Source organism: Ceratotherium simum, chromosome 27, assembly GCF_057802395.1.
Source record: "Ceratotherium simum simum isolate JZ-2026a chromosome 27, ASM5780239v1, whole genome shotgun sequence".
NCBI classification, from domain to species: Eukaryota; Metazoa; Chordata; class Mammalia; order Perissodactyla; family Rhinocerotidae; genus Ceratotherium; species Ceratotherium simum.
The window spans coordinates 39,049,418-39,070,493 of NC_141926.1; the positions used below are offsets into that span (position 1 = coordinate 39,049,418).

At 34.8% G+C, this 21,076-nt stretch overlaps 1 protein-coding gene across 1 annotated transcript in view; it reads left to right on the top strand.

The window, feature by feature from the left end:
• CADM2 (cell adhesion molecule 2) overlaps positions 1-21,076 on the top strand; it is a 237,863-nt gene that overhangs the window by 107,325 nt on the left and 109,462 nt on the right. The window contains exon 6 of the mRNA XM_087418225.1: positions 12,653-12,743. Within this exon, the coding sequence (XP_087274351.1) occupies positions 12,653-12,743 (91 nt within the window). The remainder of the gene's footprint in view (positions 1-12,652; positions 12,744-21,076) is intronic.

Sequence of the window (21,076 nt, forward strand, 5' to 3'; positions counted from 1 at the left end):
ATATCATACAGAATACTTTCACTGCCCTAAAATCCCCTGTGCTTCACTTCTTGATTGCTCCTTCCCTCCCCCCAGCTCCCTGACAGCCTTGATCTTTTAACTGACTGTATAGTTTTGCCTTTTCTAGGATGTCATATAGTTGGAATTATATAAGCTATAGCCTTTTCAGACTGTCCTCTTTCACTTAGCAATATGTACCTAAAGTTCTAACATGTCCTTTTGTGTCTTTTCATATGCTTATTTTCCATTTGTATATCTTCTTTGGTGAGTTGTCTGTTTAGATCTTTGCCAATTTTTTAATTGGGTTTTTCTTCTTACAGTTGAGTTTGAGGAGTTTTTTGTACGTTTTGCATACCAGTCCTTTATTAGATATGTCCTTGGCAAATACTTCCCCTGCTGTCTTTTCATTCTTTTAACAGTGTCTTTCTCAAGAGCAAACATATCTGATTTTAATAAAGTCCAACTTATCAATTTTTTTTCTTTCATGGATTGTGCTTTTGGTGTTGTGTCTAAAAAGTTATCACCAAATCCAAGGTCATCTAAATTTCTCCTATGTTGTCTTCTAGAAGTTTTATAGTTTTACATTACACATTTAGGTCTATGATCCATTTTGAGTTAATTCTTGTGGAAAGGGTAAGTCTGTGTTTAGATTCATGTTTTTGCATGTGGATGTTCCATTGTTCCAGCACCATTTCTTAAGAAGACTATCCTTTCTCCCTTGAATTGCCTTTGCTCCTTTGTTTAAGGATCAAAGGAGCAAAGAAAAAAAAATGACTGTATTTATGAGAGTTTCTTTCTAGACTTTCTATTCTGTTCCATTGATCTATTTGTTTATTTTTTGATTATTGTAGCTGTGTCTTGATTACTGTAGCTTTATACTAAGTCTTGAAGTCAGGTAGTGTCAGTCCTCAGACTATTTCTCTTATTCAATATTATAACTTTGTTTATATTTGTAAATTTGTAATTACAAATTATTATAAATTTGATTACAATTGTAATTAAGACAAATATAATCAACCAATACATTAAACTTTATTGTATTAATCCTTGATATATCAGGAAACAATGTAATTACCATTCACCATGTGGGTCCAATAGACATTTTATTTTTAGTTTTTTAGATTTTAAGTCATTTTTTGAATTATGTACAGATGTAATAAGAAAGAGTAGTGAAAAACTCTTATTAGGATTTCTAGTAAGAATTTAAATACAGCAGACCTGAATTTCTTTCCGTATTTCCCTGGATTTATAGTATATGTATCTGAAATGGGCAGCAGCTGTCGTGTGTGACCCTGGAGCATATTCCTACTGTAAATATCTAGTCTGATTTCCGATACATCTCTAACGTGTCCAGCTAGTCACTGCTTCTGGCTCTTCTTGCACTTGCATTGCCAGAATGTAATACTTTAATAAACTTTGCAATTTCAGGAAAATAAAAACAATTTTTAAAATATTTTTTTTCTTTCCGTTAATAAAAGCTACAAATAAAATGTCCTCATCCTAAAGGAGAAATTTCATGGAGACAATCTACTATAACTATGCAATTATTTTTGATTTGACTTTTCTCAATTTAAATATATTTCAAAATATACTGCTAAATTTAAGGATTGTTATAATTATCTTTTGTTATTACTGTGATGATGATGATGGTTGAATGATGATGATTTTGACCTTTCTCATATTTACCAAAATGATATGTAAGGAGACATTTTAAAGCTTAAATAATGTATGAAATAAAAACAAACCTGATAATTGACTAAATGAGTAACAAACAGAAAATGAGATATCAACTTCCTTACTGAGTTGTATAGTTTTATGTTAAGTCATCATATTTGACTTAACTATGCATCGTCTATTAATGTTTTTTTGTTAAATAAGCATTGAATGCTTAGGCCATCCCACAGCAGATTTATAAAACCTAAACCTTTACATTAATGTGACATTTCATTGTTTGCTATTTCTTTTTGTATCCTCATGATGAATCCATTTCATGGTGCCTTTGATAAATTTTCTTTAAAATAGCATCAAAACGTAAAAAGCTTGAAAATATTTAGAGATACAATGAGCTCTGATTTTTCATTTTCTCTTTTAAGTGATGATATGGAGCCTTTTTTTTCATTAAATAAGCTTCCAGAAGTGTCAACATGTCCTATCAAGTGATGAAATTTGACAAGTGGCTGTCCTAAATAACCCATCTCCAGTGTTGAAGCTATTAACTAGTTGAGTTTCTTTCTGCCCTCCAAAGCACAACTAACTCTATTAACAATATCAAAACTACATTTTATATCACCCCATATCAACTAAGTAATACAGGGGAGTTTCATTTGATAAATTCCTAAATTTTATTTATTTTATTATTTTAATTATCATAAATTCCTTCATTCCCTAAATATTTTAAAGTTATTCTAATAACTGGAATAAAATATTGCAGAAACAATTATTCCAAGCTAAAATGTAAGGATAAAAAATGAGATATAGAGAAAGTGCACTTAAAATAATGTGCTATAGAACCCACAGTTGTAGAAGTTTATGAATTAGAATATAAACAAAAATATTGATGCATTTGTTATCTGTGTTTTTACTGCCTTTTCTTCTCCTTGAGATCCTCCCTGTGGCTCAACTCTACAGTAGAGACGTTTTGCTCCTAGCCACGCCCTGATCCATTCAGTTTTACACGATGCCACAAGTGCTCCTTAAACCTGGTTCTGAGCCTGATGCTCACTTGATTACAAACTTAGGAGGTTTCTTATTGCCTCTAACATAATGCCCAAACTCGTCAACCTTACATTCAAGGCTTTGAAAATATAACCCCCTATAACAATGCTGTTCTCAGCACTGCTGTTCAGATAATGCATCCTACATTTGACAGTGTTTCTAGATGCCTCAGGTACAGCCTATAGTCTTCTCTATGTCTACCTTTTTTCCAACTATTTGCTGGAATTCTCCTCTTTTCTTTCCCTCTAGAGAAATTCTGCCAGTTCAAATACTGTGTATTCTTTGAATTGTTTTAAGTGCCACTTCTCTAGGTAACTTTTTTTTTTCTGACAAATATGTATAATCTCTTCCTCCATAGCTCCCATAATAATTTATCAGAGCACTATGTTGTTTTCCGTTTTGAACTTTACATTATTTTGAACTATGCATGATTTATCTTTCTTATTGGGAATAAATGCTTATGGGTCATGACATTTGTGGATATATAGCACTTAAATAGTAGTAGTAATGTGTCTTGCACACACAATAATTTATATACCTTTGTCAAATAAATAAACGATTGCCGCAAAAGTAATTTTTCACTCGAATTAAAAGGAATTTAACAGACTGTTGAAGGAAAAGTACCCGATAGTTTTGAGGTTATGGAAAGAATGTTATGAAATAAAGGAAAGTGAGGTTTGAGTTTTACTGCAAAATTACAAACAGGAAAAATAAATTGGACATCTTAGAAAAAGTCAGTCTTACACAGAGGAAATGAGGAGAAGATAGGGGAGCAGCTAAAATGGTTCTGGTTAAGTCTGGGTATATCAACCCACTGCTCCTAGGAAAAAGTGGTGGACCTTGAACTGTGGCTTGAGTTTGAGCTTTTTATTTCAGGAAAGATTCATAATGGCCTTACTTAGAGTGTTCACGATTTCCTTCATTTCAGAAGTAAACAGAGATATGAAAAAAAATCAAGCATCCCATAGAAATGCACACAATTTCCCAGTTCTCTAGTGGTTCCCAATCTGTTGTAACAAGGAAGAGATAAACAGGTAATGAATAGAGTAAATGTAAACATTTTAGACGAGGGCACTATTGACATTTGGGGCCAGATAATTCTTTGATGTGGAGGGGCTGTCTTGTCCATTGTAAGATATTTAACAGCATTCCTGGCCAGTGGCATCCCTTCTACATCTCTCCCACACTGTAACAACCAGAAATGTCTCTAGACGTTGCCAGATGTCCTTGGGAGGCAAAATTGTCCTCAGTTGAGAACGACTATTTTGGAGTAAACCACAAAATGGCTTCACAAAGGTGAGTTGGTACATAATTTTCTTTAGTATTAATGTAGGTACCAAGAGATCTTTATAAGGGTACTGAATAAATCCTTCTGTTTAGAAACCTTTATGTAATAAAATTGCTATAAGGCAAAGAATCATAACTCTTTCACCTGCAAAATACTTAAAAGTTTCTAAATTTCTCTTGATAAAAATTTGTTGTAGAGATATGTTTGTGTTATTCATGGATGAGAGGAATATATGGTGAGAAGGGTATTTTGTAATGAATAAGATAAGAGAATATATTTATTTTTTACTTTGTAAAATATTTTTCCCAGTTTTATTGATATATAATTGACATATAATGTTGTATTAGTTTAAAGTGTACAACATAATGATTTGATATATGTGTATATTGTGAAACAATTACCACAACGTTCAGTTAACATCCATTATCTCACAGTTACAATTTTTTTCTGGTGATGAGAACTTTTAAGATTTACTCTCTTAGCAACTTTCAAATATACAGTACAGTATTATTAACTATAGTCATCATGCTATACATACATTCCCAGAACTTATTAATCACATAACTGGAAGTTTGCACCTTTTAAGCGCCTTCACCCAAGAGAATATTTTCATTTGTCAAAGAGGAAAAAGATGTGAGGGAGATGTGAAAGTTATGGGGGGAAGAAAAAAACAAGGACAGACAGACAGACAGACAAACCAGTAGACAGGTTATACATAGAATTCAGTAGTATTGCCAGATAGGTTTTACAACTTGTGGATCATATAGAGCCAAAGGCAAATCTTGGGCCAGGTTCCAATTCATCCAAATGAAGAAAGAGTTGATTCTGAAGAACAACAGAGGACACAGAACATACTACAAAGAGCACCAACTCCTAGTGTAGTCTAAGAGAGAACAGGAAACACAAATTTATTGATGTGTGATTAATATCACGGGAGAGAAAAATCAAACTGCTTGGGGTGATTTATGATTGTGTAACTAGGCTAAGTCACTGCTCTGAGCTTAGTTTCATGTTTGATACAACAGGTTCACAGCAGAATCTTCCTTGTATGCTGATGAAAGAATTCCATGAGCCAATGCATACAGAGCATTTACAACAATGACTGTTATTTACCAAGTATTTGATCAATGTTTACTTTTATTAGAAGATAGCTATGACAAATAAATTTAATTTTAACAAATTAGTGGTCCTAACCAGTAGTTGGACAAATTTACAAAAAGCATTACTCATTCATTTATTCAACAAATGTTTAATTGAGGTCCAGGTGTTATTCTACAACCAAGGATAAACCAGTGAGTAAAATAGAGATAATCTCTGCTCTGAGGAGCTTTCCTAAGAATATGCTAAGCACTCAGTGGCACCATTTATGAAAACTAACACTTGAGCTTTAGATATTACAATGTGAATATTACAACGCACAGTGTTATAATGTTACAATTCTAGTGAAACAATGGGTAAAAATGGGTAATGGTACTGTGCTTTGTATGTTTTAGGAACTATATCAATGTTTGTTAAATGAATCATTTGGGAGTACTCATAGGAAAAAACTTTTGTGGACAAATAAAATTATCAAGATAACATTTTCCTTTCAACCATGTAATGCCTTAAGCAATGTAAATGACTACTGCTTTACATTATAAACCATCTTTGTTCACTCAATATATTATAAAGTATGGAATGATACAGTAAACTAATATTAGATGTTAGTTTATTTTTACTTCTCTTATTTAGCAACTTGACTATCATCCATAACAGGTTAGATGTTACTTTTATATAACCTTAAAGTCATGTTGTATTTCTTTGATTACAGAAGGGCTAAGGTTCTCTTTTTTTCTTTTGTTTGGTAAAACATTTGATTTAAAACTTCTTTTATTCACCTACAAAACCCTTAGTGATGGATTAAAAAAACCACTGACACTAAATACTTTAAGAGCTTGTGCCTTCAAGATTGTCCATTAGGTGGTTTAATAGTAGCTTCATCACAGATCTTTCTCTTTTCTACAATCTTTGTTAAGGATACAGAAAATCCATTCCACTGGATCAATATCTTTACTTTGATTCAAATCCTCAGTCATTCAAACGGAACAAGAGGTGTCCCTACTTCCCAAGTTCATAAAGCTTTTCAAATTTTGGATAAAAAAGTACAATCTTTTGTCCATTAATAGTAAAAAAGTACAATCTTTTGTCTCTTAATAGTAATTGTGCTTCTTTCTAAATAAGCCCCAGAATTTGTCAGATAAGTAAAAGAAATAGTTAAGAAAAAGTGTGTCTTCATATTTTGATAATTTTAAAGAAGGATAAGAATAATATTTTTCCTACAAAAGCCTTAGAGAAGAAACATTATGCTTTTATAATATCTACATATTTTGCTTATTTGCTAGTAAGTACTGAAAATTATTTGTAGATATATGAATATATCCCTATTTTTTATACGCTTGTGCAAAATGTTCTCATTTGCTTGCATTTTGAGAGAAATAGGAAGTAACTCATTCATTTATTCATATACCATTTAAAGAACTCTTGCAATATGTCAGGCATTTTGTTAGGGTCTGAAGACACACAGTTGAATAGGTCAAGATTTTGGATCTTGAATGCTCAAAACGTAGTGGATGAAGCAGCAACGTTAGAAAAATATTTTACTAAATGCAGTGTTTTGTAATAACTGTATATATCCTGTATTATGAAATAATGTAAACCTAATTATTTACTCTTCTTTGTCATTCATATGTGTATATGTATTAATATATATTATAAACATCACATATTATGTATAGTATGTATTATATAAATACATTTATGTTCAATAAACACGGTGTTGTAGAGTTGACTTCATTGACACATTTTAAAACAGGCATAGAAATTGTTAGTTTTCAAAAAAAAAACCTCTGAGTTTGACTTATGGGACAAAGCAAATATAGATTAATAAAAATAACAATAGGGGCCGGCCTGGTGGCCTAGCGGTTAAGTGCACACGCTCCGCTGTGGCGGCTGGGTTTCCAGGTTCGGATCCCAGGTGCGCACCATCACACTGCTTGTCGAGCCATGCTGTGGCGGCGTTCCATATAAAGTGGAGGAAGATGGGCTCGGATGTTAGCCCAGGGCCAGTTTTCCTCAGCAAAACAAGAGGAGGATAGGTCACAGACGTTAGCTCAGGGCTGGTCTTCCTCACACACACACACACACACACAAAAGTAATAATAATGCACTTTTACTAACCCCCCATTTTTTTTCTGTCAATTGGTGCAATACAATACATTATAATAGAAATTAAAAAAGCAGAACGTGATACACATCCACAAAGTATTGAGGAAAGGTGTCGTCCTGTCTTGTGATGAAGCTGAGCAGGGTGACATGCAACTCGTATTGCATCCAGCCGGGAAAATAGAGGGATTATTTCCAAAACAGGCGTGGAATTACTATTTAAGTAAACTTTGGTTTCAGAAATATATTCTCAATCCTTAGAAATATATTTGAAATGAAAAACTACCATGAAGAAGAAAGTCTACAAATAACTTGAGACAGTGAAAACGATCTTCTTATAATTCTTAGTAGATCACTAGGCAAAGGCATGCAATGAAAGGCTTGAATCATGCAGTATTTACATTCTCATTCCTATTCATATCTGGGTTAGTAAAAAATTAATAGCATAATGTATGCATAAATTTAAGATTATTTTATAAAATCATCATCCTAGTATTGTGCCATTCTTGAAAAATTCTCCATTCATTTTGATATATAACAAAATTAAAAATACAGAAAAATATGTTTACATTAGGGTTTCAATTATTAAAATATTTTGAAGAAATGGCAAATCAAAGACTCGTAAAATTAACTTGGGCTTTTAGATGACTACGATTTTTGTTTCATCTTTTTGTTGGCTAACTGAGATAACTGAGTAAGTATAGGAGATCTATGCCAGTTTAAAAGTACTATTTCCAGAATGTCATTGATATTTCACTAAAATAATTCTTCCTAATTTTATCCTAAGGGAATGCTTGATCGGCTCCCTAATGGATACAACAAAGTGACCGATGGACATGAAATAGGAACGGTAATGACAGAGATCTTCACTATTAAGTAAAAACCTGTTAGAACCCAAACTACTTCCTGTGACTAAAAAATTCTTTGAGAAGGAGTCAAGTTGGGGGTAATAATAATATTACTGTAGTATTTGATGTGGTAAAAAATGTAATTTTGTGTATATTGCTAACATGGCATGTTTAAAGAGGAATGCTGGCATTTCTTGGAACTAGAATTTTGGCTGAATATTTAAATAAATCTCTTCACAATTGAGTGCTTCCTCTGCCAAAATCAGATGAGGAGAGAGAAGTAATTCAGATGTATGGTATTTGTATTAAAAAACAAATTGCCATTTTTATAATCATGGAAAGTTATCTAATGCAGAAAATTTGTAGTAAATAGAAAGCCAGCAATGGGCATTTAATTAAATTAAATATGAGCTAAGAGTAAAAGTCAGTCTAAGGTTTGTGACATGAATATTTAAGATTAATTTTGCATACAGCAGATTCCAACAATATTTCAATTAAACGTTTTTAATATTTCAGAATTAATGTACTAAACTGATAATGAACTTAAAAAATTTAGTGTGTTCATTCATTTAATAATTTATTTATTAAGCCAGATTTGTATAAAGCACTATGCAGACACTGAGGATACATCGATGACTTTAAAGATTACACAACGGTGAAAAAGAGAGCATGCTGCAGAGGTATTTGACCAAATCTGAGGGTAATGAATGTTGGCCCTTAACAAATGACATTTGAGTAAGCTTTAAAAGAGTCAAATCAGCAACGGATCCTCCAAAAATGGAGCATTTCAGACAGTTTATGTAAAGGCAAGATGAAACATATTCATTAAAGGACCTGAAAGAAAGTATAATTACTAGAATTCAAAGAATGAAATTGAATGTTAGAAGGCAGGCGAGTAAAGTATAGAGATCATGTAGGACTTAATGGCTATACTGATGATTTTGTTTTCAACCCTAACAGCAAAGATTAACCAGGCAAGATTTTAACCAGAAGATTGATGTGATCAGATTTATGTTTTGAGAAGACAGTTTGGTTTAGTTCTAGGAGTGGGAGTTAGAAAGGTAAATGACACAAGAAAGACCATTCACTATTGTGGCAAACTAGATAGAAGAAGTGGTTGTGGAGCTGTAAAAAAGGAAATGAGTGGATTTGAAAATTACGCCAATTACTTGGTGATTGATTGATTATAGAAAAGATAAGGGGACAGGAGGTGTCTGGTGTGTATAGCTGGTTAAAGGCTGGAGAATCTGTAGGACTAGAGGTCGCTGGAAGAAGAACATGTAGAGGGAGGGTTGGAGACTTTGAGTTCGTTTTGGACACATCAAATATTGCGTGTCTTTTCGACATCCAAGTGGACATGTCGAGTAGGTGCCGCGCATGCGTGAGTGTAGCCTGTGGTACAGAAGCTCTAGGATGTAAACCTGGGAGCGATTGGTGAGCAGATGGAAACTGAAGAGATGCGTGTGGCTGAAAGGACCTGGAGAGAATTATGTGAGAACAGATCGTGAATCCCATTCTTGGTGATCTCAGTATTTAAAGGCTAAATACAAGAAGACAATCCAACAGAATCTGAGAAAGAGTAACCGGAGATGTAAGAGCTGAATCAGAAATGCGCATGAGCCCGCGTGCGCGTGCGCGTGTGTGTGTGTGTGTGTGTGTGGTGGGAGGAGGGAAGGTGTTAAAGGAGCCTAGGGAAGATAATTCTTAGGAGCACAGACTAATCAGCATTTTGAGTAATTCCGAAGTCGAATAAAAGAGTATTGTTATTGTATTATATCCCTTGATTTTGGTCGCTCAGAGGTTATTTGGTGATCTTCCTGAAAGTTTCATAGAAATATATGTTAAGCATATTATATGCCTCGGCATTTGCTTATAATTGAAGTTCTGTGCTTTGGATCTAAAGGGAATGCTGAACCACGTTTCAGGGGGCCTCTTGTTACACAAATTCTCACCTCTGATAAACTACTTAAACTAAACAGGCAGAGCTAGGAGAAATCAGACCATATTCTGTTTTCCTCTCTTCTAACAGCTACCTGCCACCATCTGTTTTCACTCATTGAAGCAGATACTGTGGTGACTTGCCCATATCCCTTTGACACACACCCTTCCTGGGCACCAACTAGAGCAGGAGTGCCAGGGAAATGCTCCCCCTCCCTCCAGAGCAGTCCTCAACCACACACTCATGAGAGTTGGTAAATATTCCCTGAATACTCCTGTGCCTTGCCCGTCAGGTAAGATGGCTCTGAGGCATGTCCTGCATTGTCTCTCAGAGTTCCACAGCAGGAATGACCCTCAGTTGCCCGTGATGTAACCCATTTAATAACACACTCCCTATTTATTTCGTTCCCTTCGTATCACTTCCCAATGCTTTCTGAGATCACCCCTCAGAAAAGATATGCCTCAGGTCTGTTGGTTAGGATTCTGTATTAGTCAGCCTTCTCCAGAGAAACAGAACTAACAGGATGGAGATATATATTTATCTTATAAGGAATAGGCTCACACCGGTTGTGGAGGCTGGCAAGTCCCAAGATCTGCAGGCTGAGCTAGCAAGCTAGAGACCCAGGAGAGCCAGTGATTTAGTTCTGGTCTGAGGCCAAAGGCCCGAGAACCGGAACTGATGTAGGCCCAGTCTGAAGGCCAGCAGGCTCAAGACCCAGGAAGAGCAGATATTTCAGTTTGAGTCTAAAGGCAGGAAAAAGGCCAGTATTCCAGCTCAAAGGTCATCATACAGGAAGAATTCTCTCCTACTTGGGGGAGGGTCAGCCATTTTGCTCTATTCAAGCCTTCAACTGATTGGATGAGGCCCACGCACATTACGTAGAGCAATCTGCTTTATTCAGTCTATCAATTTAAATATTAATCTCATCCAAAAATGCTCTCATAGAAACACTCAAAATAATGTTTGGCCAAATATCTGGGTATTCCATGGTGCAGTCAAGCTGACACATAAAATTAACCATCACAGACACCCAAATCAACACACCTCTCTTTCCCAAAATCACACTTTTCTGATCTTTCTTCTTTTTTCTCTGGAAATGAAACTTTCTTTTATGTGTTGGGGGAAATTAAATTATGCTGTATATACATACAGCAAAATTTAGTTCAAAAGACCACAGAGATCAGTTTGCCCAGAATCATTCTAGTTTATGCTTGTTACCCTGCATAATTATTAATATTTCCCCCTCACTTTAAAAAATCTTCTTTTTTGAAGACAAATTATATTGATCATCCTAGTTAATAGATGTGATAATGATAATAGAAAAATTAGTGAAGTGTGTTTAAATCTTTTATTAAATTATTTTCTTCTATTAGTTAAAAAAGTATGATGAATATGTGTTATATTTCTTCAAGTTAATTTTTCTTCCTGGGTTATTTTACACTGCAGTTATTTACTATGATGTATACGGAACCAGGATATTGCTGTTGATTATCTTGAATGTATTTCTGTTTAAAGGTTGAGAAAGAATGCATTTGAAAAGTATAAATAATTTATAAGTATGATATAAGGCCATAGTTTTTTGTTCTATATATGACAAATCTGAGTAATATTTTCATGAAATAAGACAACTAACCTAAAAATTACACAGTTGATTGATACTTATTTAATTGGCTTCAAATCAGAGAGTGAGTATAACTCCAGGGTGGTTCAGTTCTTCCATCACAATTAAGGGAATGGTGAAGAGAATTGTGGCTTCTGGAGAGTTCAGAGCATCTTTTGTTTGTTGTTGAGGATGGGGACATAAGACGCGAAGGCAATTCCGTGTTGACTGTGGGCCACACAATGCCAGGACTAGAAAAAGTCTCATAAATGAATGAACGTATTTACATTGTCTCTTTTTTTCAGTTTATTTTCCATTTCTTCTATGACATATGTATCTTTGTGTTGATTGAAGAATATTACATACATAAAAGTTATAAACACAAATGTCTTAAAGTACACTTGGATCTTCTTCCATTAGGGATGATTTTATTGTTAAATGGAAATAATTTTATAACATTATGTTGTAGCATATGTAACAGAATGTTAGCTTTTAGTGGTATTCTAAATAACTATCTCAAATGATTTGCTAACTATACTTTAGAGCAAGCAGCATGTGCTAAGTGCAGCATCACAGCATTTTCGAAAAGATTGTGCATAACGCTTGTGAGACAGTAGCTGATCTTGAGTTCTTTGTGGGTTCCTTATTGTGAGTCCCTGGTATTCCTGCAACAAAGTGTTGCTATTCAAATGTACGTAAATGTATTCAGTCCATAATAATAGTATTCATAGCCATCTATAAATAGTTGAAGAAACAATTGTATGAAATGCTTGATATTCATCTGAACCACTTTTTGTAATTTCGCTTTTAAACTCAGATTTCAGAAATAATACAACAGTGGTGCTCATAAGATATTCAGAGATTTTTGTTAGCTTTTCATGGGTAGGATGGTAACTTCTTAAAATTACGTACTCTGTTTCACCAAATCTAAGAAACCCCTCATAAATATGCACAATGATAAGAAATGGCCTGAACATCCATCGTGAGGCACAATTATTAAATATATAGTTTTATGTATGTTTAATGACCTTTCTTAATATTCCTTTTCCTTTTTTTTCTAGATACACCATCAGTTAAGATTATACCATCCACTCCTTTTCCACAAGAAGGACAGCCTTTAATTTTGACTTGTGAATCCAAAGGAAAACCACTGTAAGTGATTTAATGATCAATAAAGTTTTTCACTTTTTCTTCTATTCTGACTTGATTGCAAGATTTAACTGCAGAAATCCACTTTTTGTTTGTCTTTTTTTGGTGGGCAAAATGATCTCTAGAACAGAAAACCCCCTGAACCATGTCTTCATTAAGTGTCTCTGGAAGATTGGTCTTTACTTTGTCATCTAAGAAGTTTCTGGGAAGGTTTCCAGCTGTGATTTTTTTTTTCCAGTAAGATATTTCACCCTGAAAGGAGTGTGTGCTTAATCAGTCACTGTTAACATCATCAGATTGATAGAAGTTACACATTGCTGAACTTAGTTCTCCCATGAAATACTTGGAAAATATTGAAGCATCCTCAAAATATGCCCAAGTTTGAAGTTACATGGGGAATCATGTTCATAATGAGGGGAATCAGGTCTACATTTCCTATGTAGCAGCACCCATGACACATCATTTGTTTTTGTTTTTGTTTTTTTGTGAGGAAGATCAGCCCTGAGCTAACATCCATGCCAATCCTCCTCTTTTTTGCTGGGGAAGACTGGCCCTGAGCTAACATCCCTGCCGATCTTCCTCCACTTTATGTGGGACGCCACCACAGCATGGCCTGACAAGCGGTGCTCTGTGCGCGCCGGGGATCCGACCCTGGGCCGCCAGCAGCGGCACGCGCGCACTTAACTGCTATGCCACAGGGCCGGCCCCACGTGACGTGCTTGGAGGTAACGTGAATAGAAGGGTCACAAGCTCAGTGTTTTCAGTTGTAAAGTGATTTCATTATTAGAATATATGAGTTGTAACATCACTTCACCTCTAAAATTATACTTTTTGACATTCATGTTTATAAATAGCTAACTCATAGAAAATCTATTTTTCTTACAGAATTCAAGTATGGATTATTCAAATATGGGTTATTTAAAAACTATTTGAAAGTGATTTGAGCATTCTAATATATAGTAACACTTTAGATCTAATGTAATTTATTTTATTATTAAAAAGCTTCCAATTGATTTGCATTTCTGTCTAAATTTTAATAAGAGAAATTATAGCTATATGAGATAGCTTCTGTGCAAATCAAGTTAAATTAATAAAAACTTGTTTCTAATAATGTTTGCTGTTCAAGTGTAGATTTCATATTTTCCATGAGGAATTTTTAAAAGAATTTTAAGACAGAAGGCTATAATTTCAACTTCCTCAATTGTATGGTATGTATTATACTTTTTAACACACTAAGTGAATTCACACTTTATCATAGTTTTAATATTTTAAAACTGTTCTCTCTTCCAGTAATTATTTTCTAGAGATACAAATGTATTGATTTAAAGAGCATTTTGTGAATTAATCCATTATTTTTCTTCTCTCTTTTGAGAAACATTTAAGGCATTTTAGACCTTAAAAGGAACAAATTTTTTCAGAGTAGCTTTACTACATATATCCTGCACAATTCACTTTCATAGTTTTTACCTTCTGATAAGCGTAAATTGCTTATAGAAAACATTTTTCAACTTCAGTATGCTCTCTAAATACAACAGGGCATTTCAGTATTAAAGCTTCAACAGGAACTTGGGCTATAAATTCAGTACTTCAACTAGGGAGAGAAGTGTAATAGACTCTAGTTGGCTTTAGATATATTAAATCCTCATTTCTTCACTCCTGGTTTGTGTATCTAACACCAGAACCTTTACCTAACTTTCCCTTCCATCTGCACTCCTGTTCCTTTCACTTATTTTCCAACTCTGTCTGTTCCTCGTCTCTCTCTCTTTTTGTTTCTGTTTGTTTCTGATCTTCCTTATAACCTCAGGGGTCAGCATATGGTGATAAGAAGGAATAGGATCAGGATCAGGGCATAGCAAAGGATTTTTGCTTTTACTTTCTCTCTGTAGATCTGCCCCGAAGCACATCTTTGGAATGTGTGTACAACTCCTGCAATTAAATGAGGTGAAGATGAGAAATATATACACAGAACGCTTAGACATAAATACATCCCTGCTCAAAAAGCATCCAATTACTTGTCAGTGATCTTTGATTCCACATCCACTCCCAATGGTAGAAACAACATTTTATTTATGTGAATAATTAGATTGTGAGGTCTGTTTAATTAAGTATTTAAGCCGTCCATTTCCCTCAGCTCAGATCAGTTGAATAGATGCGCCTTGTTGTGGGTCTCTGTTTCGGTTACCTGGAAATAGCTTGGATGTGTAATAATCTTCTGCACTGCAGATGAATGAAAAGTACAATAATCTCTTATTTCTTTATTTTATGTAAGAATACAAAGGTTCTAGAAGTTTAGAAAATAGAAAATGTCACCTTTCTCAGAAGGATCCTGATTCATATTGCTTTGCCAATAGGTAAAGGAAATAAGAAAGGCTTCTTATTTTACAGGAGAGAAAACTAAAGAAATCTCAACAATGTTAACCAAATTTTCCTTATGCACTCAAATTTAAAATGGATGAGTTAGGATTTAAACTCAGTTCAGTTATTGCCCAAAGCTTACATTCTTTTAGCTATTTTCTGCTACTTCACTTGCTGAGTCTAAATTGTCGCTTATGTTAGCCAGTCACTTTTGAGAAGCTGGGATGAGACCCACAATAATGCTCAGCACTGAAGTTGAGCCCCTGGGTGCCTTAAGGTGAAGAACGGCCTAGTCTCAAGACTTATTTTACTGTTGCCATCCTCTTTTATCAAGGTTTTATCTATATTTTTGCCTTTTTTGGAAACCTCACAAATTCCTACCAAACTGACCATTTCTAGCATGAGTTTATAGCCATGTAAAAAACCTCTAATTAGTATAGTATCTTCTGGCAATTAGCTCATAAGCTCCCTAAGGGTTAAAATGGTCATTATGTTCTGTCTTTATCCTTATAGGTCCCACTGTTATATTCTATATGCTATGGTCCACAAATCAATGCGTATTAACTTATTCCCTTGCATTGTGTCTTCGTTCCCAGTTCCCTTTTTACCATTTTCTTTCTTTGTAGACTGCCAGGCCATTGGCATTAAAGGTATAGCCAACTTCTTTGATTCCATCCTGCCTTTAGATTACTGCCTTTCTTAGGTCCTTTCTAATCATCTTAAAATCCACTCTTCTGCATTTTCAAAGTAACTATCATTTCCAATAAAGGAAGGTACTAACTTCTTTAAAGACAGCCTAATTTCCAGCCTCTCTTTAGTTTATATCATATCTCCAACAGTGCCAGATGAGGCACATAGGACAAAAAACATGGGAAGACTGAAAAGAAATCATTGGATTTTCCCAGAAGCAAATCTTACTGATCATAAAGAAAACAGTTTCACTAGAGCAAAGAGAACAGAAGGCAAATTGAAATGGATTAATCAGGGAATTAGTAGGTGATGGGGAAGTAAAGATAATGGGGAGACCACCCATTTCAGAAAATGAATCATGAAAAGTGGAAGAGGGGTGAGAAAAGAAATTACGTCAAACAGAAGTTTTAAAATGAAAAATAATAGAGAGACTATCCATATTTTAAGATAGGATCAAAAAAGCTTGTAAAGAGTGGAAGTAAAAATGAGGTATGTGAGGGGCCCGCCCGGTGGTGCAAGCAGTTAAGTGCGCGCACTCCGCTGGGGCAGCCCAGGGTTCGCTGGTTCGGATCCCGGGCGCGCACCAACTCACTGCTTGGCAAGCCATGCTGTGGCGGCGTCCCGTATAAAGTGGAGGAAGATGGGCATGGATGTTAGCCCAGGGCCAGTCTTCCTCAGCAAAAAAGGAGAAGGATTGGCAGATGTTAGCTCAGGGCTGATCTTCCTTACGAAAGAAAAATGAGGTATGTGGTATCACATATACCAAAGGGCAGGTTCCAATTTCCTGTTTCCCTGTCAAACGTCCGTCCATCACTTTGCAGCTTTTATACTTGGCTCCCCGTTGTATTCTGGAGCCACTGAGAAGTGACACTGTGGCTTAGCTTCTGATTGGCTCCTGAAACACGTAATTTCTATTATCGTTACCATTTACCTGATCCACTTTTAATGAGCAGGTGGGAATCGGAAATGGATGATGGATATATGATTCTTTTACATCCTGTAGCTGACATAAATAATATCTTTAATCTATGACCAGATCTTTATGGTTTCTCAAAAAATGCTTGACCAATTTATGATTTCTTGAGAGATGAGTTATTTATGGTTATTATGCATATTGATAGTACAAAATAGCACCACTATCTTTTGTATAAATTGCAAAATAATGGCGTGGCTTGACTTGTACTGAGACTCCTGTTCCTAAACCTGGCCTCGTATGTGCTAATGTTGTTTTCCTTGTTCTAAATGTGAGGGCCCCGATGACTGTTTATGAACAATCATGCCTTATTTGCCTGCTTTGGACTGAGCCTTTTGCTATTTTCCTGTGGAACAGCTGCATAACTTGGGCCAGAACCAAACGGTTCCACTTATTACTATAGAGGCATTCTGTTCTTTCCTTAAAAGAGAGGTTACTGTACATGTCTGTCTATTGTTTTCATTTTAGTTTAAAGTGAGGACCGAGCTAACGCCATCTACTTTTCTTTCAAGTCCCCAGAGTTTTCCAGCCTTCTTTTTCCTTTGGCTGAATTCCCAGACAGCTTTCAAGCAGCAGAATTCTCTATTTATAGAAACAGAGAAAAAAAAAGCCATTACATTACATTAAAGTCATGACCTTAAAAGGTGTGGGGTTGCCCCCCACATGCTATAACTAAGGAGATATCATTCGTTTTGGTCAAATGTTTAACACTTTGTCAATTTACTTCAGAAAAGCAATGAGATATTTCAGTCAAATAAATATGTATTTGGCATTTATTCTGTAAAAGAAAATAATTATAGGTATTGATAAATATTTCTGTGTATCCAGCATGTTGTTTATGTTGTACTTACTATTTTACCTTCTGATAACCACGATTTTTCTTATGTTCTTGGCATAAATCTAGTATACGTAATTGCATAACACGTAACATCCCTATTCTACACAGGAAGAAAGATTTTAATCTTTAGGAAGACAGATCACATACCATATAACAACTACTGAGGTCTTTTAGAGAAACAATTACACATCCATTTTTGAATTGATCAAGAATTTAAGAAGAAATCTGATGAGAACATATTGATGCATTTTCCTATTGGCATAAATAGACATTAAAAAATGAGATGGAAAACAGTTTTTAAGGCAAGACAAATTTATATCAAGTCAGTTTTCTCAGCCTAATACGTAGCTTTTTACAAATCACGGGTTATTTACTAATTATCATACAATTCAATCACAGCCAGAAGAAATGACAAAACAAACCAGGAGTTAAAGACGGCAAGTTATCATCCAGAGTGAAGTATTTTAGGCCAAAACAGGACAAAATATTAATTTTGAAAAAAGAATGTTGATCCACAATAATAGCAATTTTATGATTTGACCTAACGCACAGCGGATGTTAATTACAGAATATTTGTCTCTCTCCTGCCATCTATGCCATAGAAAGCCATCTAAGTAATCATCAAGGTCTATGTTTATGTTCAGATATAACGCCTAAGCTGTCATGTGCTGGGACACAAAGGTTATGTGGCACAGTGGAAAGAAAAATACAGACCAAGGTTTGAATTATAAAATCTGTGGATATCTGTGGCCTGAGTGGTCTTAAGCAAGTCATTTAACCACACCAAGTATTTTTTTTAATTAATAAACTTTATTTTTTAGACTACTTTTAGGTTCACAATGAAATTGAGTCAATAGTACCGAGTTCCCATATATACCCTGCCTGTCTCTACAGACGTACAACCTCCCCCACTATCGACATCCCACACAACAGTGGTAGGTACATTTATTAAAAATGATAAACCTGCATGGACTCATCATTACCACCCCACACAGTTGACATTAGGGTTCACTCTTATACACCAAGTATTTTTTATTCTCTAAAATTAAGAAAATAAAACCTAGTAAACTAATTGTTTTAAAGATTAATGACAATATATATGAAATTTCTGCCTCCAAGTCACTTCACAGGAAATAATACCCATCGGGATGATGATAAATTATTATTTTGTCAAAGAATTACAGACAGTGTATCTCACCAAATTTTAAACTCAGAAGTCTTAATTGTATATTTAATACACATGCTGATAATGGGCTACCATGGCAACCTTGGAAACTGAGTTATTATCTCAGATTTCTTCCTTGTCTCTGAAATTCAAGGTTTCAAGCAGAATAAACGCATTCTAGTATGACTATCTGTGACTTTTAAAAGCATGTTTGAAGAGCAAAGGTATCCAGACTAAAGTCATGGCAAAACTGATAGAGCGATGTGGCTGTTTCAGTTGAGGCTAAATGATAATAATAAACTGCACAGAAGAGAGGCAGAGGCATGAAGCCCTGTCAGGTAAAATATAATCTAGCTAGAAATGGGGAACTGGAAAATCCCCAGCCACAGGAATAGCCCCTTCATGGTGTTAAGGTAGAAAATTTTTTAGAACAATTGGAAAGGACTGGAAGGGATAGAGAATGAGTTCTGGTTCCACAAATGTGGAAAAGTCTGCACTCTAGAGCAGTTCCGTGGAGGTGAAACAGACTGCCCAGTCAGTGGGTGTTGACAGAAAGCTGAAGCAGGACATCTGGAAGGCTTAGCCCAACTGAGTGAGTGGCACGGCTCACGAGCAGTGGAGAACCCAGGCTCTGGGACATAGAAGACCTCATTTGGGCATAGTTTTCCAAATTCTCTCATGCTTATTGTCTCATTTAGACCACACAACTATCCTGTTGTAAAAGATTTACAAAGACTCTTATAATTATTTCCATTTTGTAGCTGAGGAAAACAAGTCTCGTGGAGGTTGTGTGACCTCTCTCGGTCACACAGCTGGTAAGTGGTAGAGCTGGGATTACAAACAAGCTTTTTAAAATGTTAACAACGCTGATGATTGTGTTTTCTTGTTTAGCCAGTGTTTTCAGCTCTCCTATCATATTGATTTTTCACAATAACCTGGTGAAGTTGGCAAGAATGAAAGAGTTCTCATAAACTACTAGGAAAGCCCATATTTCAATCAAATAGTTGTAAAAAATTACCAGTAACATAAGCTCAAACCTGTGTTAACATATCTAAATATTATCTAAAGAGTTTCTAAATATATCTAAATAGTTTCTGCCGAGGTTTTATGGTTAGGTATATAATAATTATTCTATTGTTACATATATTTGTTTTTAAAACAGATGATATTATATTCTTTGTTTTATATATCTTTGAGAAGATTAAGACTACAAGTTACAAACACAAAGCAATACCAATGAAATGCAATACCAATGCAAGGAATACAGTGGGAAGCCTTAGTAAAAAAAATAAGCAGGAAGTTAAAAGAAAACACTCCTCAAAAGTATGTCTTTCTTGTTGAATACTATGCTTAATATGTCACCAAAACAATTGGTGGAATAAATATAATAACGGTCTCCTTATCATACACATAGGCAGTCCTTGGACAGTAAAAATTACAGAACATTAGATTGTTTTTTTTTCCTTTGTATTCTGATATCTAGAAAGATGCAAAATTGTCTCAATTAATTAATTAAATGTTAAAGGCAACGTAGTCAGTTTCTTCTAAAATGTTTTCAAAGATGTAATATTGGGAAATGAGCTCTAAGTCTCCATCATTTTTAGAAATATATCCATGTGCTGTCCTGCCCATCTGAGTTTCTTTCCTGAGGCCCATATGGTCTTTTGCTTCCATCTCATGGCTTCAAAATTTAATCACACGTTGACTTTCTGAAAACACACAAGTGGTTATCTCGGAAATGAAACCGAATATATTTGGTTTTGTTTTTGAAACAAGAAGCTGACTCGTGGTAATCTCCACTGCTGTTATTTAGGCTGGGCATCTGTGGTGTGTTGGGCACTCAATCATTTTCAATTAAATGTTCCTGTGTCTTCTGAGAGTCCTTTAAGAGCTTGCAGAACCATGATTATAGCTCCATAGAGGAAATGTACTTTTTGAACATTTCCAGGTAAGCAGTTTTCTTGCAACAAAAAGCCAATTATTTTGAGGGATTATGTAAATATTCAGTGGGAAACAACACAAAAATGTCTCAATATGTTTAAGAAACCATTGTGGAATGATGCTGTCATATACATTGACTAGATTTTTAGGACATGTACTTTTAGGCTCATGGGTTTAAAAATGTGTAGTTTTTTATATATTAATTATGAGATTGCATCTAAGCATTTTACTCTTTATTTAAAAACCTGTAAACATTGCATTTGTGTTTTTACAAAAACAAAGTCATCAAAATGGTAATTTGAGGAAAATTGCAGAAACAAAAATCACTCATAACATTAAAAAAAGCTGAAATACTATACCTCATCTTGAATAAA